We start from the raw sequence: 15,411 nt of genomic DNA, 5'->3' as shown, positions 1-15,411 counted from the left end.
GCAACAAATTAATATTTTTGTGCCATTACATTTAGAACAAAATATGTGCAGACATTAATGGGCAAGAGAGGATGAGGAGAGGAGAGGACAGAGTTGTCTGTAGTGCCTCCTTGACGTTCAATGTTTTTCTGGATTTTTAGTGTCAGCTCTTTCTGCTACTACATCCACAAACTCACAGTACCTGCCCGTTTTGCAATAAAACCTTTTTAAAGTAATACAACTCCTGTTTCTGTTCTCATTGTTTTGCATTGTGGGTTGAATCCAGTTGCTCTTGTGAGTTTAACAGCATGTTATAGTTTGTTGATTTTGGCTTAAAGCCTCACTGTGCCTATAAAGCCTTGCTGACTTGCTAACATAGCTTTCAAATACTATTTATTTTAAAGACTTGCTTACAATCCTCTAAGTCTAATGTAATTTTCTTTAACAGAATTCATCCATCGTTCTCCAGGACAGAAACATACTAATAAAACCTTATTTACCCATTCCACACAAATACACAATAATTGTGGTATATTAGGATGCTTCACCTGTCCAGTGTTCACGGCTGAGTGCTGTCCTGAGCAGGTGAAGATCACCATGGTGACAAACTTCACCAACTCTGCCACAGTGTTGAATCTCTGTGGGATCCCTGAGAACCAGAGGGAAGTAAATGCTTTACTAAGATGCCTTTTTTTAAATAATCATATTACAATGGTACATAACTGTGCACAGTTATTATCTAAAACATTTAGCTTTTCTTTAGCCCACCTGTTGATGATCGGGAATGAAATCCATATTCAAAGATTTCTGAAATCCAATCCTGCAGTTTTTCGTCAACCTCAACATCAGCATCACTCTTGTAGTGGAAGCTGAGCATTCCCTGCACAAACCTGAAATGTAAAACACATTTCTAGCTGGTGTATTATACACACTGCACTAGTATGACTCTCTGTAGGGACATAATTGAATGGCCCATTCCTTTAGAAGAATCAGGTCTGTGCTTTTGAAGATTTTGGTGAAATATTTGACAAAGAGGATCCTAACTTTGAGGAATAGTTTGACATTTTTTAAGACATGCCAATGTAGCTTTTTTGCTGTGTTATCCCAGCTTAACCTGGCTTCCATGATGCATACCACCAATGGGTGTCACTTTGTTATGAAAATTGGTGCCTCAGCCTACAGTGGGGTTACTCAATAAGCACACCATATTCATACTGTAACAAATTAATATTAATCACACACACACACACACACACACACACACACACACACACACACACACACACACACACACACACACACACACACACACACACACACACACACACACACACACACACACACACACACACACACACACACACTAAACTTATATCGTTTTGATTTAGTTTTTCCTGCCCCACCATTTTGTTTTCATGTTTGACAACAGTGATGTGACCATTGTAATGTGAGTAACCATGGACACCGCTGGATAGTCATACTGGGTTGACAATTATTGTACTTGTTGCAAGCTAGCTACACTACTGGGTTCCCAGAAATACACCCATCAACTGAAAACGGATAAACGGTTCTCAAGATGGTAGATGTTCTCTTGTGTAGATAAACCTTCTCAAGGTGTCTCATTTATAACATTTATTTGTGCACACTATTATTCCGATTTTTAAACAAACTATACTTTCTAAAATTGTAGGGGACATGTCCCCAGCGAAAATGATGCCTATGCTACCAGCAAATTAAGTTTGTGGTCTTATATGAAGTATCATGCTGCATGCATTTGTTGTTAAACAGTGACCATGAGCAACAACCATATAGAGTCTAATGGTTACCTGGCAACCTTACTGGGATTTCAAAACAAACTAAATGTATAAAATGTATTATTACACGGCTGAGTTGAAAACTCGATTCTGATTGGTCATTACAGATATCAGAGGGTATTAATACTCGATAACAGACCGCTGCTAAGCTAAATAATGACCGTTGCCGAGAAGGATCAAGCGAGAGAAGGACAGATAGAGCGTTAGATGTCAGAAATGTCAACAGAAGAAGACAGACAGGAGGTAAACACTAACATGAACACGGTATGGGCTTCTCTGGCGTTGTTTAAGGACTTAAAAGAAAAATAAACTGTGAAAAGACTTGGACAGTAAAAGAAAACATTGATCTGTGCTGCCGTTCATTTAAAATTAAGTTGTTTTTGTTGCAGTTCCAGCCATTGGTACGCCGTGGAACAGAGTTTTTTTAAGGATAATGTACAGCAAGGCTTTTTCAATATCTTTATTTTTCAATATTGAAAAATGCACATTATCCCTCACCTAAGGTAAAAGATAAGTTTGAGAATTGGTTGTATAGGTGTACGTTTGACACTTTAAGACATCTTAAAGTCTTTGTAGCCAGGCCTCATGAAACAAAACATGGAGCACACTTCTGCAGATGGGGAATGGAACATAAACTCTAATTCTGCATTTGTATTTTCAAGTTGCTTTACTGCAGGACTAGTGCTCTTTGCTGGGGCAATAACTGCATTCAAACAGATCCATAGCCTTTGTGCGTGCCAGCGGATCTATCCTTTCTTCATTGACATAATTAGCTTTATGTGATTCAGTTGTTTGTTAGGTTCAAACAAACCTACCCCTAAGCATCATCTGAGTCTTTATCATGCTATATTTGAATAATATATTGTAGGGCCATACCTATATAAGGTATATTATACGTTTTCTTTTTCAAAATACCAAACAGATCATGCATTTTAGCCATGCCTCATTTCGCTCTATTTTGCTCTCCTCCACCCCTGTCTTTGCATGCGCTGCAGCTGACCACGCCCCTCTGCAAAGGAGGGGGCCGAGTTACGAGCGTCATGTTACCATGCTGTTACCATGCTGTTACCATGCTGTTACCATGCTGTTACCATGCCACGGCAACCTCTCATTCCCCTGATAGGTGGAGAGTTGGCCATATAGGCGGAGCTCCTCCGTCCTGACATCAGAGAAATGTTCAAATCTGTATCAGTCTGTATCAGATCCGTTGCAGCCCCGTTTTTAGAGATTTGGGTGTGGAGGAAAAGAGAGAGGGTTGTGTTTTCTGACACTTGGTGAGTTCCCTGGAACACCGGGGACATATATTCATGTATAAAAGACGTACAAAAGTGCATTTTGCATGATAGGTCCCCTTTAATAACATGCAGTTTTTCCCCTTTTCTACTTTGGTTAATATGAAGGTGAATTTGGCCAGCACCTCGGGAACATACACCTTCTGATATTCAAATAGCCACACTATTTTCTACCTTTTCTGGATCCATGTATGTGTATGGGACCTTCAGGGGCAAGTTTCTGATTTTGATGTTTGCACTTAACGCTTGAAGCATTCCTTGAAAGTGTTTTATCAGCTCGCAGGGAAACGTCTCGTTGAAATGGGCCTCTGGGTACTGGCCAAGAGGGACCTGATGACATCAATGACACATTGTTATACACAAGTACACTTTTTCCCACTAACATTCAAATGTTTATCAATCAAAGACTATGGGTAAGATATACTGCTGTGGTGGAAAGTGTACAAGATTTTCAGTAGCTAAAAGACGATATTTTGGTTTAATCACATTTGAACAAAATGTACACAAATCATGATCTTAATCTTACGTAGTCAGACGATGATTTGCTGAGTAGCCACAAGGCGGCCATTGCGTTAGCTGTTACACCCTTGTTGGGTAACGTCTGCAGCATCGTGTCCTGATTTGTTTTCCCCTTTCTGGTTGGTGGAGGAAGTTGCATTGTGGAGGGACTGTTGGGCATCCAGCCACCATAGTCATACTGCAATAAATAAAAGATTGGCATGAAGACTGAATAATACTTTTTGAAGCCACACCATCCCACTTTGTTGGCCAGTGTGTCCACTACTTTGAGCCAACTAAACTACTTCAACAGCTATTCGATGTATTGCCATGACATTTTGATTGGAACCAACATCTGCACAGCCCAAAGGATCTTATTGACTTCTGTTGCGATTCAATTAAGTTCATATATTCATGTTGACCTCAGGATGGACGTGATACCTTTCATATCCAGCACCACCATTATATAAAATGTTTTAGTTGTCAAATACTTTGATTCATGACCTGCAGACCTAATGATATTCCCATCAGTCTCAGCTTTACTCTGTATCTGTGCCTATAAGCTTACATTAAAAACTAAGATTTATATCTTAGTAAAAATTATACCTTATGTATGTTAGCATCTGAAGCATATTTGAACCAACGTGCAGCCTCCCAGACCTGCTAACATGGTCGTTTACTCTTTTTAATGTCATGTAACTCTCTTTTCAGTAAAGAAACTACAAAACCTCATTGACCCATTCCACACAAATACATAATAATTGTGGTATATTAAGAGGCTTCACCTGTCCAGAGTTCACAGCTGAGTGCTGTCCTGAGCAGGTGAAGATCACCATGGTGACAAACTTCACCAACTCTTCCACGGTGTTGAATCTCTGTGGGATCCCTGAGAACCAGAGGGAAGTAAATGCTTTACTAAAAGATGCCTAACAGTTTAAACAATCATAACATAATGGCACATAAATGTGCACATTGATGATGATGTATATTCTGCTATTCGTAAAGCTCACCACTGGATACTTTGGAAAGAAATCCAGGCTCAAAAATGTCCGAAATCCATTTCTGCAGTTCAGAGTCTTTCTTGACCTCGGCATCATTGTTGTAGTAGAACTTGAGCATTCTTTCCACAAACCTTTGGAAAATGTAGACATGTTTTTATAACACCTGCCTTGAGAATTCTACTTCTTTACACACTGTAGTTGAAAGACAACTAATGCCAACCTATTTAGTATCATGAGTTTATATAAATGTATATGCCTACCAGCCCCTCTTGAATCGCACTAACACAATTTATCTCTTTCTTTCAAGCAATACATAAACAGACATTTAAAAAGGGCAATTCATGGTTTTACGTTCTGTGACTTTTTCTTGATTGAAGTGGTAATGATGAAGATTATAACAAAAGAACCGACAGCAGGATTTTGGTTTTGATATTTCTAATATTAAGACTCTACCTTTGGATGATACCCCAGAGCTCGAGTCCATCATCCCTGTAGTAGAAGTTGGGCACAGTCTCCAGGCCACGCTCAGTGATGTCCTCTGGTATGCAGAGGGAGCTGTAGGTCAATGAGGACAGTGATCGCTTCAGGAGTTTCATCATATCCTCCCCACCAGCCGCTGCAAACTAGGAAACAATGTAAAAAAATGTAAGGAATATAGTAAGAGACAAATACTGTACATTTAAAAAGTAAAACATTGCTTAGGTAATGGTTTACTGAAGGTGTGATTTTTCTTTCATACCTCGGTGTAAGTTCCATTCTAAGATATTAGTTGATTTCGAGCTAAGTAGTTGATTTCCAAGGTGTCCCATGTGTGAGCCAACAGCAGCTGAAGGACAGAGTGAACTGTCTTTAGTGAAATTATAATTATTTCAAATTAAGAAACGTTGTTGCTACTATACCATTTAGCTGTGTGTAATGCTTGAAATATATAGACACTACATCAATGTAATGAATTAAATTAGGAAGACGCAAAAGCTCATCAACTAAAAAACCTTCAACAACAAAAACTGGCAACAATAAGTTTAGTTTTCTCTCTTCAGCTACCTTGTGCAGTGGATGCACCATGGGAATGCTGCGCATCAGAGACACCGTGAAGACTTCAGCCAGCAGATGTGTGCGCAGCAGGTGAACATTGAGTTGATGCAGGTTGAAATCTGCACTTCTCACGAAAATCTTGGCCATCAACCAGTCGTACTCAGAATCAGTAGGCAGGAAGATGGGATTGTCTTCTCCTGGAGTCTGCTTCAGCTGCAGGAGAAGGAAGGGGGTGTGGTTCAGAGCAGCAGCCCTACGTTCCTTGGTCTTTTATGTTGTGGAAAGGAAGTTGACCTGACTTGTGTTGGATTTCTTATTTTATGCAGGAATAACATTTACATTTTAAGAATTTACTATAGGTTTAATCTGCTTTTCAGCTAGATGCTCTCTCTCTTTCAAAGTCTCTAGATTTATCCGGTGTTACATTTGTTTAATGTTGTCATAACTGCGGGAAGGTCCAAAGGCCTGTTCATAACTGCTTGCTGCTTTAATTTTTATCTTGCTTTTTATTTTGTGATTTTGTTTTATTTTATTATTTGTTTAGATTTTAAGTGAAATTGAAAAGTGTAATGTTATTTTTTTATTTTGTATTCATCCAATATAAGTCTATTAAACTACCATTAAGTACCGTAAATGTGTGTTGATCTGCAAGGGAACACTGTTTTGATATCATCAATCTTAGTCCAGTCATCCACGGAATCAGCCACTCCCTCAAGTTTGAGCTCAATTAGCCTAAACAAAAAGGAAAGAGTAACTTTATTATGAATCTTAAAGTCCTTTCAATAAACAGGTACATAAAAGGATGGCTATCTAATTTGAGGACTTTACCCTGTCCCTAGAGTGAAGGCAAGCTCTATGTCCTTGGTGTAGGAGAAGCGGAGCGCAGAAGGTAGGGAAAAAAGGCTATCTGCCTTCATGCAATGGGGTAACCCCTCTGCATGATCATGCCAACTGGGAAATAGGAAATAGGAGAAGGTTATGAACTTTAGATAGTCTCTAATCTAGGGTATGCATGCTTAATATACCTCATATGTATTCAATATTGCAATTATGAAACTTATGCAAATGTATAACGCATTTTACCGATCTCTGGCGGGTGCAAAAATGTCATATCATGGTTATATTTATATATATTATATTGTAAGGGGTCTGGGCGCTCACCAATAGTCACTCTCTCGCTGTTTTATCTCCTGCTCCCGTATTCTCTTGGAATGTGGATCTTTACAGGCTGTCAGAGCTTAAAGAAAGAGATTAAACAAGGTTCAAAATGTGTGATTTATACAGTGTGGGCATGAATGTAATGAAGCCTTAAAGAGCAGATTGCAAATGTCTTCAGACAGGATGTCTGTCATAGCACATGACTACATGACTGCTGCCTGCAAATTCATAGATTTTGGCCCCATCTGGTGTAAGATTTTGTAATGACAGTAGGAACGTTTTCTCTCTGGTCTGTTCCGATCATGTGATTTCTAGTTTAGGGATCAATCATGATTAGACTATATCTCAAGAAAATCACCATGTGGTCGGACGAATAGCTTCTCTCCACGTTATGAGCCTTTGCTGGTAAATTGGTTATTTCTTCTGTGTTTTGTGCAAATCGGCCTTTAAATTATTTTGAATTTATACTACTACATTGTGGTAATTGAATGAGCTAAGGTAAAAAAACCATGAGCTAAATGTAGCTTCATGTTGTGTGCATAGAGGCTCCTTATTTAATGAAAAATCATGTGTGCTGTAATTTGACTCTGTAAAAAAAAGCTAATTGTTCAAGGTTCAAGGTTCAAGGTTCTTTATTGTCAATCTGACATAGCTACAGAGTAATTATGCAGTTGAAAATCTTATGTCACAGGCTTCTCCAACAATGCAACATAATAACATAACATAATAACAATAAGAGCAAGAGCAATACAAAAATAATAATAGTTATAAAAATGAAATAAAGTTATGATGTGGAATAGTGCAGTATGAGTCTATATACAAGTTATTGGAATGATATATATATATTAGGTATTAGATACATACTACTGAGTAGCAGTTGAATGTTTGAAGTTGTTTCAACAGTTCAATTTTTTAACAGTCTCACTGCCCGCGGGAAGAAACTGTCTCCGAATCTTCTTGTCCTTGCCAGGATGCTGCGGTAACGTCTGCCAGACGGCAACAGAAAGAACAGTTTGTGGCTGGGGTGATGGGGGTCTTTGATAATCCGTAGTGATTTCTTCCTGAGCCGCTGGGAGTAAAGGTCCTCCATGGATGGCAGCTCCGTCCTGGTGATGTGCTGTGCAGTTTTCACCACCCTCTGTAAAGCCTTACGATCGAGGTCGGTGCAGCTGCCGTACCAGGCCGTCATGCTGCCAGTGAGGATACTCTCTATCGTGCACCTGTAGAAGTTGCAGAGTATCCTGGAATCCATTTTGAACCTCCTCAACCTGCGGAGGAAGAAGAGCCGCTGTCGAGCTTTCTTAGTGATGGTGGTGGTGTGAAGAGACCATGTCAGGTCCTCAGTGATGTGGACCCCAAGGAACCTGAAGCTTTTGACTCTCTCCACCGTAGTCCCATTGATGGCGATGGGGGCGTGTCCCTCTCCCTGCTGCTTCCTGTAGTCCACAATCAGCTCCTTTGTTTTGCTGATGTTGAGATGGAGGTTGTTCTCCTGGCACCAAGATGTCAGGTTTTCGACCTCCTCTCTGTATGCCGTCTCGTCATCGTCTGTGATCTGGCCGATGACGGTCGTGTCATCAGCAAACTTCACGATGGTGTTGGAGCTGTGTGTGGCCACGCAGTCGTGGGTGAACAGGGAGTAGAGGAGAGGGCTGAGCACGCAGCCTTGAGGGGCACCGGTGTTGAGAATCAGGGTGGAGGATGTGATATTTCCCACCCGCACTGCCTGGGGTCTGCCCGTCAGGAAGTTCAGGATCCAGTCGCAGAGGGCGCTGTTGAGTCCGAGGTCTCTGAGCTTGATGGCCAGCTTGGAGGGCACAATGGTGTTGAATGCTGAACTGTAGTCAATGAACAGCATTCTCACATATGTGTTCCTCTTCTTCGGGTCCAGGTGTGAGAGGGCAGTGTGGAGGGTGAGGGCTATGGCGTCGTCTGTGGACCTGTTTGCTCTGTAGGCAAACTGCAGGGGGTCCAGAGATTCAGGGAGGGAGGAGGTGATGAATAATTTGACTAACCGCTCAAAGCACTTCATTATGATGGAGGTGAGTGCTACTGGGCGGTAGTCATTGGGGCAGGTGATGATTGTCTTTTTGGGGACAGGAATGATGGTGGAGTGTTTAAGACATGTGGGGACTACAGACTGCAGCAGGGACCTGTTGAAGATGTCTGTGAACACCTCTGCCAGCTGAACTGCACACACCCTGAGAACACGGCCAGGGATGCCATCAGGTCCAGGAGCCTTGTGTGGGTTAACCCTTTTAAAGGATTTACACACATCTGCCCTATTTAAAACAAAAGGGCAGTGTAGCTCCTGGTCCCTCTGTACCTCCACAGCCTGGCTGCTCTCAAAGCGTGCAAAAAAAACTGTTTAGCTCATCTGGGAGAGATGCGCACGCAGACACTCCCGCAGCACCCCCCGCTGCTCCTTTGTAGTCAGTCATTGTCCTTAGTCCCGCCCACATATTCCTAGTGTTACAGCCTTTGAAGTCAGATTCCACCTTCTCTTTGTACTGTCTCTTTGCATTTTTTATTGCTCTCCGGAGATCATACCTAGACTTCCTGTACTCCTCCAAATCTCCCGCTGTGTGCGCGAGAGTGCGCGCTTTCAGTTTGCCGCGCACCTCACCGTTTACCCAGGGCTTTTGATTTGGGAATGTCCGTACAGAAACCTTCGGTACCACGTCATCGATGCATTTCCCAATGTAGCAGATGACAGTGTCCGTGTGTGTGTTGATGTTATTGTCCTCAAACACACTCCAATCCGTGGATGCAAAGCAATCCTGCAGTGCTGAATCTGACTCCTCGCTCCATCGTTGTACTGTCCTTGTTATCGGTCTGTCCCTTTTAAGTTTCTGCTTGTAAGCAGGCAACAACAGTAGTGAGATATGGTCTGATTTGCCGAAGGGAGGGCGAGGGAGAGCCTTATATCCATTCCGGAAAGGGGAATAAACATGGTCCAGTATGTTTCCCCCGCGCGTCGGGAAGTTGATGTGTTGGTAATATTTTGGCAAAACCTTCTTCATGTTGGCGGTGTTGAAATCTCCGGCCACAACGAACGCCGCATCTGGCCGTGAAGTCTCGGTTTTATCAATAAACCCAAACAGCTGATCGAGTGCCGTGTTGTTGTCGGCGAGTGGCTGCGGCGGGATATACACTGCTGTTATCACAACAGATGTGAATTCCCTCGGCAGATGGAAGGCCCGACATGAGATCATGAGGTGCTCTAGCTGTGCGGAACAGTCCGATGAAATAATCTTCACATCTGAGCACCAGTTGTTGTTAGTCATTACACACACACCGCCTCCCTTACTTTTCCCCGAGTTTGCAGTCCGGTCCTGACGAAAAATAGAGAATCCGTCAGGGACAATAGCGGAGTCCGGGATAGCGGGGTTGAGCCAAGTCTCAGTGAGAATTAACACGTTACAGTTCTTAATGTCCCGTTGAAAAGCAATCCGGCTTCTGAGTTCATCTAGCTTATTTTCAATGGATTGAACATTAGCCAGAAGAATACTCGGAAGAGGGGGCCGATTCTCACGTTTTCTCAGTTTGACCAGCAACCCGGCCCGGCATCCCCGCTTTGTCTTCTTCTTGCGTCTCTCAGGTAGAACAGCAACAGGTAGCCATGGTGAATCTCCATTGTCTGTCGGAGGGTTAATATTGTCCACGAAGTTTCGCAATTGGAAAAGTTCCTCTCTGCTATATTGTATGGCAGAGTAGGTGCGGTCGGCTAGCATGTTGCGAACCATGTTAAAAGTAAAACGGCAAAAGTAAAAGAAATATGTACAAAATACGAAAATGGGCAAAGTTGGAGAGGAGCACGAAGACGATGCGGCCATCTTCACCGGCGCATCAGTTCACTTGTGATTGTGATTCTGTATTTGTTTCAGTTATCTTTTTTGAGGAAAGAGACAGAATATACAAATAAATCAGCAAAACACATTAACGTTAACTTTGTGTTCAAAGATCTCTGAATCCTGTTGTTAGGTAGTGTGTGCGTAGATGGGACATGCATAAGGGATACAATAATGTCATACTAAGACATTTCTACAAACCTGTTCCCTCTCTGAAGCAGTGCACCTCGCTGTCATTGATCCAGCGGTAGATGGGGAAGTTGTAGGTGTCTCCCTCAGGGGATTTCACTTCCACCTTTTTAGGAAACCAATTGTCTTCAAAGAACAGGAAGCGCGGTTTGTCCAGCTTGATCTGGATCAGCTTTCCAATGGAGACAGGGCAAGGCACTGTAAAACTAGACACCTGGAGTAATGACAGAAATGATTTGAGAACATTAATTGTTTGGCAATTTCTTATATTGGTGGAAGCAGGACAGGTATCACATTAACATATATTCACAAACCACCAGATATGACTTTATAACATCATAATTCAAGAAGAAAACTAAACCCGACTTATCAGAGAGTTATAACAAGCCCGTCTCTATTTAAACATTGATTGTGATATAACAGACTTACTGCTCCTCTTATAAAGTTCCAGGTCCGAAGATAGTCCATCAGCAACTCGCGTTCACTATTCCCATCTGTTCCCACCAGCTTAATGTAGACATTGTTTAAAGTCCCAGCATAGTCGATATTGGCAGTGAATACTGTCACTTCATAATCAACCATTTTCCCACTGGAGAGAGGAAGAATCCTGTAAGGGAGACAATAATAAAGATGTTGCTCAGCACTAGTTTGGGTTGACTGTGACTAGATAAACCTGAATGCAAAATATAACAATATTTACACTGGAAAGCAAAAGACAAACCTGACGGCAGAACATTTGGGATTAATACTGGTAATACAATGAAAATGGCATTTGCAAAAAAGATAATATGACAAATACTACTATTTTTGTCAATTGTCACTTATTTATAAGTCTAATCTTTGCTAAAAGAAAAAGATCATAAAGCATCTCTGTTACCTGTTAGACCAAGAATCCTTTGGTGAATGGCTCATGTCTGCTGATTCCTCTTTTTATATGTGTATGGGTGTGTCCACTCCTTAGCGATAGAAATGGTTGGCTATGGTGGTGGAATGTTGGATACTTTCTACCTGTATGTGGAAAGTCCTGTTAGAAAAGTGCTTCCTCATTACGATCTCTATTTTATAATGACTTTACGTATCTTGTGTATTCACAAGATGTTTATTGGTCGTGGGTTCCTGCATATTTAACTTGACAAAAACGTGGTTTTAGCATCTAGGAGTTTAAGACCTCATTGTCCGTATATGTGTTATCTGTATGTCCTAAGAAACTAAGGATATCCATACATATTTGACTCTTTGTACAACATTACCGGACATGGGTGAAAAGAAGGTTAAGTGGTAGGAATGAAATGATTTGCTAAGATGCTACACAAAAGGAATGCCAGCTTGGCAAAGACAATGCAACTATTCCAAAAAAATACACAAATCATGCGACTGTGTCTCAGGAGGTAGATGGTCTTCCAATTTGAAAGACCTGTCGTTCCATGTCGATGTGTCCTTGGGCAAGATACTTCACCCCAGGTTGATCCCTGAGTGCATGTTAGTTCCCTTGATCAGGTGGCACCTTGTATGGATGTGTATGAAGGGGTGAACGATGAGTTATGTAAAAGTGCTTTGAGGAGTCATAACGAACGGTAAAGCCCTATAGAAATGCAGTTAATTTACCATTTACCATCATTTGACCTTTTGCCAGATTGAAAAAATGTTTGATGATTTGATTAAATCAATTTGGCCACCCACAGCCAGAAGAATGGGGAATAAGGAAGTCAACTCGTACAAACAAATGTACATACAAGGATGTAAGCCTACATTTTTCTCTTGGTTTTCTCTTTGTCCATGGGGGAGGGATCTACTTTACTTTCCAGAGCCAAAAGAACGAAGATATGTTTAGCATAAAGCCGACTTCCTGGTAGAAATCTGTTGTGTGCTCACCTGCTGTACACTTTGCCCTACATCAAAGTTACACACACACACACACACACACACACACACACACACACACACACACACACACACACACACACACACACACACACACACACACACACACACACACACACACACACAAAATATATATATATACACACACACACACACACAATATATATATATATATACAGTAAATATTCTAAAATGTTTTATATTTATTATATTTATATATATATATATATACTTTCCAGCTTTGTATCCCTAGCTTCTCATGTTCCTCTCTGCCTTCTGCTGTTTGTCAACCACAACGATACGTTTATTTTATCTTTGACCATGTATTGTTGGATACTTTCTACCTGTATGGGGAAAGTCCTGTTAGAAAAGTGCTTCCTCATTACGATCTCTATTTTATAATGACTTTACGTATCTTGTGTATTCACAAGATGTTTATTGGTCGTGGGTTCCTGCATATTTAACTTGACAAGAACGTGGTTTTAGCATCTAGGAGTTTAAGACCTCATTGTCCGTATATGTGTTATCTGTATGTCCTAAGAAACTAAGGATATCCATACATATTTGACCCTTTGTACAACAATACCGGACATGGGTGAAAAGAAGGTTAAGTAGTAGGAATTAAATGATTTGCTAAGATGCTACACAAAAGGAATGCCAGCTTGGCAAAGACAAAGCAACTATTCCAAAAAAATACACAAATCATGCGACTGTGTCTCAGGAGGTAGATGGTCTTCCAATTTGAAAGACCTGTCGTTCCATGTCGATGTGTCCTTGGGCAAGATACTTCACCTCAGGTTGATCCCTGAGTGCATGTTAGTTCCCTTGAGCAGGTGGCACCTTGTATGGATGTGTATGAAGGGGTGAACGATGAGTTATGTAAAAGTGCTTTGAGGAGTCATAACGGCCTACTGCTGTTTGTCAACCACAACAATATGTTTATTTTATCTTTGACCATGTATTGTTGTTGAAAATGTGAAAAATCTGTGAAAATTAGGATTAATATCATTTGACCTCCAAGGAGCGACAGGGCTCCATAGCTGAGATTGGTGCATTGGCATCTTGGCATCATCTTGGCCCCCAACCTCATTTTCCTTTTTCACGTAAACCAGATAATGAAAACTACCTCTTTTTAAAGTACATCGCCTGTATCCGTCCTTTTTTTTCCTTCACCGGTGCTGGAACTTTGATCCATTCATCCATTACATTTAAAACTTGATTACTGCAACAGCATTCGTTATGGTTCACCTGCCTACATTCTGATAAAACTTCAATATGCTCGAAACACCTCCACTCATCCCTCCAACCACATCACCTTTATCCTTTTGCTAAGCAAAATAATGACCGTTGCCGAGAAGGATCAAGCGAGAGAAGGAAAGACAGAGCGTTGGACGTCAGATATGTCAACAGAAAAAGACAGACAGGCGGTAAACACTAACATGAACACGGTATGGGTTTCTCTGGCGTTGTTTAAGGACTTGTTAGTTGAAAACAAACTGTGAACAGACTTGGACAGTAACAGAAAACATTGATCTGTGCTGCCGTTAATTTAAAAGTTTTTGTTGCAGTTCCAGCCATTGGTACGCCGTGGAACAGAGTTTTTTTAAGGGATAATGTGCAGCGAGGCTTTTTCAATATTTTTACTTTTCAATATTGAAAAATTTACATTATCCCTTACTTGACATGGACTCGTCACCACCATCACCAAAAAAGCTCGACAGCGGCTCTTCTTCCTCCGCAGGCTGAGGAGGTTCAACATGGACTCCCGGAGGATACTCTGCAACTTCTACAGATGCACCATAGAGAGTATCCTGACTGGCTGCCTCACGGCCTGGTACGGCAGCTGCAACACCCTCAATCGTAAGGCTTTACAGAGGGTGGTGAAAACTGCACAGAACATCACCAGGACGGAGCTGCCATCCATGGAGGACCTCTACTCCCAGCGGCTCAGGAAGAAAGCCCTCAGGATTATAAAAGACCCCCATCACCCCAGCCACAAACTGTTCTGTCTGCTGCCGTCTGGCAGGCGGTACTGCAGCATCCGGACTAAAACCACCGGACTCAGGGACAGTTTCATCCCACAGGCAATAAGACTGTTAAACACCTGAACTGTTGAAGCCAAATCTGTTAAACACCTGAACAGTTGAAATAACATCCCTAATATTCATCTGGCTGCTACTTAGACATTATTTATCTATTTAACTAATATATCATATTCCAATAACTTTCATATAGACTCTTATTGCACTATTTCACTATTTCACTTTTTAAAACTGTTTTTCTTTTTGTATTACTATTTACTATTTACTTGCACTATATTTTTATGTTTATCTGTGTTTTGTGTTGCACTGTTGGAGTACCCTGTGACCTAAGATTTTCATCGACATAACTACACTGTAGCTATGTTCGTATGACTAAATAAAGAACCTTGAACCTTGAACCTTGAACCTAATCATTAGTTGGAGAATTGGTTGTACAGGTGTTTGTTTTACATTTTAAGAAATCTTAAAGTCTTTGTAGCCAGGTCTCATGAAACAAAGCATGGAGCACACTTCTGCAGATGAGGATTGGAAAACAATCAACTCTAATTCTGCATTTGTATTTTCAAGTCGATTTACTGCAGGACTAGTGCTCTTTGCTGGGGCAATAACTGCATTAAAACAGATCCATAGCCTTTGTGCGTGCCAGCAGATCTATCATTTATTCATTGACA

At 41.2% G+C, this 15,411-nt stretch overlaps 1 protein-coding gene across 1 annotated transcript; it reads right to left on the bottom strand.

The window, feature by feature from the left end:
- Nucleotides 1–3,084: 3,084 nt before the first annotated feature.
- On the bottom strand, nt 3,085–11,778 carry LOC117481940 (arachidonate 15-lipoxygenase-like). The gene is given in 14 exon segments (XM_034129881.1): nt 3,085–3,415; nt 3,612–3,782; nt 4,369–4,469; nt 4,594–4,715; nt 5,038–5,207; nt 5,324–5,410; nt 5,629–5,886; nt 5,974–6,023; nt 6,248–6,351; nt 6,448–6,570; nt 6,781–6,856; nt 10,830–11,031; nt 11,247–11,424; nt 11,695–11,778. Coding segments are annotated over 14 exon segments (1,857 nt in total). The 5' UTR covers nt 11,730–11,778; the 3' UTR covers nt 3,085–3,235.
- Nucleotides 11,779–15,411: the final 3,633 nt, after the last annotated feature.

This window comes from Trematomus bernacchii, unplaced genomic scaffold (genome assembly GCF_902827165.1).
Source record: "Trematomus bernacchii unplaced genomic scaffold, fTreBer1.1, whole genome shotgun sequence".
In the NCBI taxonomy this organism is placed as follows: Eukaryota; Metazoa; Chordata; class Actinopteri; order Perciformes; family Nototheniidae; genus Trematomus; species Trematomus bernacchii.
This window is presented reverse-complemented; position numbering and strand designations above follow the sequence as displayed.